Source organism: Moschus berezovskii, chromosome 20, assembly GCF_049115385.1.
Source record: "Moschus berezovskii isolate FMDL1 chromosome 20, NW_MosBer_1.0, whole genome shotgun sequence".
Classification (NCBI taxonomy): domain Eukaryota; kingdom Metazoa; phylum Chordata; class Mammalia; order Artiodactyla; family Moschidae; genus Moschus; species Moschus berezovskii.
The window spans coordinates 57,936,217-57,944,430 of NC_142479.1; the positions used below are offsets into that span (position 1 = coordinate 57,936,217).

The following is an 8,214-nucleotide window of genomic DNA, read 5'->3' on the forward strand; positions in this document are numbered from 1 at the left end:
GTACAGCAAATTGGTTTAACTATACATGTACATTCTTTTCATATTCTTTCCATTATGATTTCTCACAGGATATTGGATGTATTGGGGCTTCCCAGGTGGCACTAGTAGTAAAGAACCCGCCTACCATTTCAAGGGACATAAGAGACTCATGTTTGATCCCTGTATCTGGAAGATCCCCTGGAGGAGAGCATGGCAACCCACTCCAGTATTCTTGCCTAGAGAATCCCATGGATAGCGGAGCCTGGTAGACTGCTGTCCATAGTGTCGCACAGAGTCAGACGCGACTGAAGCAACTTAGCATGCACACATGCATTGGATATATTAACAGTTAACAGTTCCCTGTGCTATAGAGTAGAACCTTGTATATATGGATTATATATATATTTACATATATCATTAATTATATATATGTATATACCCATTACATGTCTATTCTATATATATAATAGTTTGCATCTGCTAATCCCAAACTCTCAATCCATCCTTCCCTCACCCCAGAAAAAGTTTTTTATCTTTTTTTAATATGGTAGAGACCTGGAATTTCAGTTTGAGGGCTTGTGCCTTGCCATGAATAGATGAACAGATTGCTTTTTTCCTCTTATAGAAAAATCCTGTTCATCATAAGAAGTGTTTGGGGGATGGGCATAATTATCCCCCAGTGTGCTCCTGCACCAGTTAATGGGGAGCAGGAGGCAGCTGCAGGTGAAGGGTGACATCACCAAGTCTGTGCAGCCTGAGGCAGAGCCCATGATGGAGGGGTTGGGGCCAGAGGATCTGCCTCACAGTCACTCATGTTTCCGGGATCCAAAAAACATGGAAAGAGGAGACAGCTCCATCACATTCAGACAGCCCTGGCTAAGTAACACATCTTATAAGACAAGTTATTTCCCTCCAAACTAAAGTCTAAAAATAGTCACTTGAATTTAAAGATAATTAGTAAGTTAATTGAGTTTCTTTACATACCACTAGTTTCGAAGCAAACATTAAAATTTTCTGCTTTCGCATTTCTGGGGTCCATTATTTTGTGTTTAATTTTCACAACTTTGTCTGATTCCATTTTGAGGGGCTTCCCTGGGGACCGGGCTCCCTAATGCATTCATCTCTCGGGCGATGTTTTATTCATCTTTGTATCTTCAGTGCCTGGCACAGTACATGGCACAGAGTAAATGCTCAGTCACTGTTAGTGAATGAATAAATGGATAAGTGAATCCAACACTGATTAAAACAAGATTTCTCTTTGGGAATTCCTTGGCTGTCCAGTGATTAGGCGTTGGCGCTTTCACTGCTGAGGCCCGCATTCAATGCCTGCTCGAGGAGCTAAGATTCCACAAGTCAAGCAATGTAGCCAAAGAGAAAAGACTTGAGAACAGAAAGAACAGAACATATAACAGAAATATAACTTGTGTATTTGTTCATCCTTCTGCCTTTCTGGAGGATGGAGGGATACACATCTGCATTTGGTGTTTTGATTGCTAAAAGTGGAACTACATGTACTGTGCCATAGTCATTTTAAAAGTTATATCTTTAGATTAATCTAAGCCTTTGGATCCTCTGTGCCATTTCCTTCTCCAGGGGATCTTCTCCACCCAGGGATCCATCCCAAGTCTCTTACATCTCCTGCATTGTCAGGTAGGTTCTTTACCACTAGCGCCACCTGGGAAGCTTAAGCTGTTGGATCCTCTTGGAAACCAGAACGCCGCCATAAGCCACGAGCCCAACTTCAGAGACAAAGACCATTAATGACCAGCCACGACCCCACAAGCATAGCAGGAAGGGCAGTGAGCCATTCAAGACAAACCACTTAAATCCCTGCCATTTCATGAGCAGAGGCTCCAGCCCAGGTAGGGCTGTCAGCATTAGTGAATTAAGACACAGGATGCTTAGTTAAATTTGGATTTCAGATAAACAACCATTTTTTAAAAATATAAGTGTGCTAGGCTACATAATGCTCCTCCTCCAGGAGATATCAGATCCTAGTCTACAGAACCTGTGACTATGACCTTGTTTGGGAAAAGTATCTTTGCAGATGTGATTAAATTAAGGATCTTGCAATGAGATTGTCCTGTATCATCTGGGTCCTAAATGCAATCGCATGTGTTTTGTAAGAGCCAGGCAGAGATTAAAAACATGGAAGAGAAGATGATGTAATGATGGAGGCAGAGATGAGGGTATTATGGATGCCTACAGCCACCAGCGGAGAAGGCAATGGCAAGCCACTCCAGTACTCTTGCCTAGAAAATCACATGGACAGAGGAGCCTGGTGGGCTGCAGTCCATGGGGTCGCTACTAGTCGGACACGACTGAGCGACTTCACTTTCACTTTTCACTTTCACACATTGGAGAAGGAAATGGCAACACACTCCAGTGTTCTTGCCTGGAGAATCCCAGGGATGGCGGAGCCTGGTCGGCTGCCATCTATAGGGTCGCACAGAGTTGGACACGACTGAAGCTACTTAGCAGCAGCAGCAGCACAGCCACCAGAAGCTACAAGAAACAAGCAAGGGATTTTCTCTTAGAGGGAATACGGCCCTGCCAACCCCTTGCTTGCAGCCCAGTGATACTGAGTTTGGACTTCTGGCATCCAAACCTGTGAGTGAATAAATACCTGTTGTTTTAAGCCACTCCGTTGGTGGTCATTGGTTAGCAGCCACATTGTATTAGAAACCAATGCAATTAAGTATGTCCCATGCAAGATTTGGGACATACTTAAAAAAAATTATTTGTTGTTTTTCTGAAATTCAGATTTAACTAGGCATCCTATATTTTACGTGGCAATCCTCACTCCCAGGACCAAAGAAAGGGGCTCTGAATTTGCAAGAGAGCTGGTTGAGGCTGTCAGGAAGCGGACCTCCTTATGCTTGGAGTCTTTGTAAGCACAGTTCAACTGAACCAATTTGAACTTTTACTAACTACCCTCTGGACAAAAGAGGGGGGAGCAATTAGACAGGTGTTAATGATTTATTTTTTTCAACAGTCATTTGAGCACTTCCTATAAAACAGAAGCTCTGTGTTTAAGGGTGGAGGAGTTAGCCATTAATCCGGTGTATCTAGGCTAAGTTACAAACCATTCCAGCTACATCACATGACCCATGGCCATTAGCAGAGCTCGAGTGATGCTGCAATGTGCTGCTGACACTTGAGCTGCCCCTGGGAATCTTGCACCCTTTCATTGTTGGATGGGTGGGAGGCGGCGCCAAGCAGAACAGCTGGGTAAATCCCAGTTGCTGAAAGAGAGGACTTCCAGACAGACCTGAAATGGAGGGAAGTGGGTGGATGTTGCAGGAACAAGCTGGCTCTGGGTTCCCCGAAAGAACTCTCAATGGAAGTAGATGCAAAATGTCTCCATCATGTCCTGTGCCCTCACACCCTAACATGAGTTAAGGAGTCCAATTTTCCCATGCAGAGACGGCCACCCCAACCAGGCTTGGACATCAGTGTTCAGACTCAGGCTCAGGCTCACGGCTGGGCTTCTACAGCATACTGTCAGGATCTCTAAAACCTGGACAGTCTCTGGATCCCTAGGCTTTTAATGATGCTCCAAGAATCCACAGTGTTAGAGCTTCAAGGAGCCATGGGTCACCCAGAATAGGCAGGGGGTCCTAGGATATCTCAGAATTGCCCCAGACGCTTTACCAAAATATCTGTGCCCAGGAAAAGAAAAAAATATATGGTTTACAGGAGAAAAAAAAAAGTGCATGGGATGTAGAGTGTGTTAGTCTCTCAGTCATATCTGACTCTTTTGCAGTCCCATGGACTATAGCCCACCAGGATCCTCTGTCCTTGGGATTCTCCAGGAAAGAATGCTAAAATGGTTTGATATTCCCTTCTCCAGGGGATCTTCCCGAACCCAGGGATCGAATCCAGTTCTGCATTGCAGGCAGATTCTTTACATCTGAGCCACAAACATGAAAAAGATGCTTGACCTGGCCCATAATCAAAGGACTGCTGATAAAACCATAGTGAGATGCCACTGTTACATGGATGAGACGGCCATGATCCAGAGGGACTGGAAAACCATCCCTTCTGGAGAGAAGTGTGACCGTTGATCAGGTGTCACAGAGGATCGCGCCTTCTGAGAATCTAGTCATTCTATACAAGCAAAGACTTATATGCGGGGGTTCATTGGGGAATTATCTGTTATACAAAAGTCTGAAAATAGTCCGGATGCAACTGGTTAAATAAACTGTGGTCCCTGGAGAAATGCACTGGGTCCAGAGGTGTGGCTCTGGCTACTCCCTCAGACACCTTGTTAAGCAGGGAGCAAGGCGGGCATTGTGTGTTACTGTTTGAGTATAAGGTGGGAGGGTGAATGAGTCACCTATATGGAACCTGACTCTGGGAGGAAAGATGAAAATCAGGCTTTGATGGAATCCTCTGGGGGGAAAACTGTGGGTGGGGGCAGGAGACATCATTTTCACTCTATTGTCTTTTATCTTGTGTACACATTACCTTTCTTGAAAAAGATAAATTTATGGGGACTTCTCTGGCAATCCAGTGGTTAAGACCCTTGAGCTTCCAATTCAGGGGACGCAGATTCGATTCCTGAATGGGCAACTAAGATCCCACTTGGAGCTGCGATGCAGGCAAAAAATAGATAAATTTATATATATGCTCAGGCCCCAGCTCACTTCAAAAGGGTAAGCTCATCCATAGGAAGGTTTTTTCAGAGCCTCCCCAGGTGATGCATGACACCCCCTGGTGGAGAAGCTCTGATCTGGCCTCACCCTCATTTCCCAGAAGGGCAGAAACTCTGTTAGCCGGCCTGCCAGCCTGGGCACTGCATGCATCATACAGGGGAGCCTTCCAGATGAGCTAAACCAAGTAGAACTTAGCAGAAGCAGTATGTGTGTGTGTTTATGTGTGTAGAACCTTCCAGATGAGCTGAAGGAGCAGGACTTAGCAGAAGCACTGTGTGTGTGTGTGTTAGCAGAAGCAGTGTGTGTGTGTGTGTGTGTTAGCAGAAGCAGTGTGTGTGTGTGTAGAGCCTTCCAGAGCCTTCCATATGAGCTGAAGGAGCAGGACTTAGCAGGAACAGTGTGTGTGTATGTATGTGTGTGTGTGTTAGCAGAAGCAGTGTGTGTGTGTGTATGTGTATAGAGCCTTCCAGAGCCTTCCAGATGAGCTGAAGGAGCAGGACTTAGCAGAAGCACTGTGTGTGTGTGTGTGTGTGTGTGTGCCCACATGAAGCATCTATAAAGTGTGTAATGGAACACAGAGAGCACCTTCTAGAATGTTCCCTTGGAAGCAGAGGAAGACGAGGGGAGGTGGGCTCCCGTGTTATGAAAGTGTCTAATCCTTGTGGTTCCTGACAATGCAGAGTAGCCCTGTGAGGTCCCCGCAGTGCCTGGTGGCCTGAGTTCCAAGTGAGACCCCTGAGAACAAGTTCCCTGAGGCCAGGCTGCGTGATGGGCCACTTCAAAATGTCAGTCCCCCATCCTTTTATATCAAAAGCAACCTCAGTGCTATTTTTTCTCTTTGTGCTTTAGACAGAAATGATCTCATTTCATCCTCCCAGCCACTCCAGGCTGGGCGGCACTTCCTGTTGGGGAAAGGAAGAAATGGAACCTCAGTCGGGGACACGGGGTGAGGGGTTCCGGGCAGGGGCCGGTCCCTTCCGGAGTAACTTCCGTGGTGCAGTTCCTGGAATTCCTCCAGAACCCCCCCGCACTCCCTGAAGGATGCAAAGCTCAGCCCAAGACCCTGCTCCTTGGGAACGCCTCCCACACCCAGGGAAGCCAAAAGGCAGGGCTGGTCTCTTTCAGACACAGAACTGCAGTCCAGCCAATCCTCTGAGGGCCTCATTTCAGTTTTAATTAGCATGTTGTCTTGTGGTTCTTTCCAGAGAAGCCGTCTGTGGTACGGCCACGGCTAGAATGTAAATCTTCTGACCCCAAGGCCCAAGCACCTCCTACTATCGGTTAATGAAGGGTCACTCTGCCTGGCCTGGGGAACCCAGACCTCCCAGAACCACGGAGGTGGAAGAACCCCCAGAGCCCACCGGGCTCCCCCTCCCACCCACCACCCAAACTCCTCCTCTGCCTTCCTGACAGAGTCACCCCAGCTTTGCTGCAAAAGCCGCTCATGGCCTGATGAGGGGGCTGGGAGGGAGGAGAAAGAAGGGGCTAGAAGAGGATGATAAAAGGGGTGGGAGTAGCCTCCAAGCAGGTGACATTCTGAGAGTGGGTCACCACCTTCCCTTCAGCTGTTCTTCTCCTGTGGGACCTCCCTTCCCCCACATCTCCCCACTTTCTGTGGTTATACTGAGAAAAACCCACAGAGACTCCCGCACAAGGTGTTGAGGACCACAAATTTGGCATTTTAAAGGACACCAGAGCCACTTGGGAAATGAGGTAACAGCCCAGAGACGTGAAGTGACCTCCCCAGAGTCACACCGTGAGCTCCTGGCAAAGCTGGACTAGCCCAAGCCTCTTTCTTACTCTTGCCTGGTCCCCCTTCTCCTCCTGGGCCCCATCTCGCCTTCCTCCTGGGGCTGCAGTGGCCAGAGAAGGACCCTCAGATGCAACTGGCCAGCAGGACAGACCCATGATGGAGGCCTGACAGGGAAGCAACAGTATTTGAGATCCCAGGAAGTGAAGGAGGAGCCTCTCAGACAGTGGAGGCCAGTCTCTGGGACACAATCTGGTTTACAGCTGCCTCCCTCTCGGAGCAGCTTTCCGGAACATTCCCACTTTCTTCCATAGTGTGAAGATCTCTTCTCCTGCAATCTCCTGCTGCTCTCCTCCTGAGGATCCCTTGTTTCACTGACTTTTCTTTGGTCATGCCATACAGCATGCCAGATCTTAGCACCCTGACCAGGGATTGAACCCTTGCCCCCTGCAGGGGGAGCTCTGGAGTCTTAACTACTGGACCATCAGGGAAGGTGGTGTTTCAGTGATTTTAATGAACCGTTTCACTCCACAGCCAGTATGAGCTTTGAAGGGTTACATGAACCTGTGTTGACTAACCAACCTTAAGGCCAGGTAGTTACCCCTCAGAAGAGCAAGAGCGGCAGCTAGAGTGGATTATGCCTAGTGACTGGGACTTGCCTTCAAGGAGAAAGATAAAACAAAAACAACAATAAAATGATACCTTTAGAGGACTGGCTCTGAGTCAGGGTTGTGTCCTTTCACTTGAGTGGCCAGACTGAGCTGTCTTCATTCCTTTCGAAATGGCAAGCATAAACCTGACTTAAAAAGAAATTCTGGACTTCTCTGGTGTCACAGTGGATAGGAATCCACCTGCTAATGCAGGGGACACAAGTTCGATCCCTGATCCGGGAAGATTCCACCTGCCTCAGAGCAACTAAGCCCATGGGGACAACTACTCAGTCCACATTCTGCAACTGCAGAAACCCATGGCCCTGGAGCCTGTGCTCCACAACAAGAGAAGCCACCACAGTGGGAAGCCCGAGCACTGCAGCGAAGGGTAGCCCCCACTCGCCACAGTTAGAGAAAGCCTGTATGCAGCAACAAAGACCCAGTGCAGGAGAGGGTGTGGAAAAAAGGGAACCCTCTCACACTGTTGGTGGGAAGGCAGACTAGTACAGCCACTATGGAGAACAGTGTGGAGATTCCTTAAAAAACTGGAAACAGAACTGCCATACAACCCAGCAATCTCACTGCTGGGCATACACACTGAGGAAACCAGAATTGAAAGAAACATGTGTACCCCCAGTGTTCATAGCACTGTTTACAATAGCTAGGACATGGAAGCAACCTTCGGCAGAGGGATGGATAAGAAAGTTGTGGTACATATACACAATGGAATATTCAGTTCAGTTCAGTTCAGTTCAGTCGCTCAGTCGTGTCCGACTCTCCGCGACCCCATGAATCACAGCACGCCAGGCCTCCCTGTCCATCACCAACTCCCAGAGTACACTCAAACTCATGTCCACAGAGTCGGTGATGCCATCCAGCCATCCCATTCTCCGTCGTCCCCTTCTCCTCCCGCCCCCAACCTTTCCCAGCATCAGAGTCTTTTCCAGTGAGTCAACTCGTCTCATGAGGTGGCCAAAGTATTGGAGTTTCAGCTTCAGCATCAGTCCCTCCAATGAACATCCAGGATTGATCTCCTTTAGAATGGACTGGTTGGATCTCCTTGCAGTATAAGGGACTCTCAAGAGTCTTCTCCATAGTCAGCTATTAAAAAGAACACATTTGAGTCAGTTCTAATGAGGCAGATGAAACTGGAACCCATTATACAGAGTGAAGTAAG

At 47.8% G+C, this 8,214-nt stretch overlaps 2 protein-coding genes across 4 annotated transcripts in view; both read left to right on the forward strand.

Annotated features, from left to right (window-relative positions):
• The window catches only part of MAPT (microtubule associated protein tau), a 123,708-nt gene that overhangs the window by 19,807 nt on the left and 95,687 nt on the right, over positions 1-8,214 (forward strand). The window lies entirely within an intron of this gene.
• The window catches only part of LOC148774762 (uncharacterized), a 49,072-nt gene that overhangs the window by 18,945 nt on the left and 21,913 nt on the right, over positions 1-8,214 (forward strand). The window contains exons 2-3 of one of the 3 annotated variants that reach the window (XM_088829186.1): positions 1,573-1,629; positions 3,833-4,902. In XM_088829186.1, the coding sequence (XP_088685312.1) occupies positions 1,573-1,629; positions 3,833-3,922 (147 nt within the window). In that variant the 3' untranslated portion in view covers positions 3,923-4,902. Of the gene's footprint in view, positions 1-1,572; positions 4,903-8,214 lie in introns of those variants that run through there. The other 2 variants (XM_088829185.1, XM_088829184.1) reach the window with 2 other exon arrangements.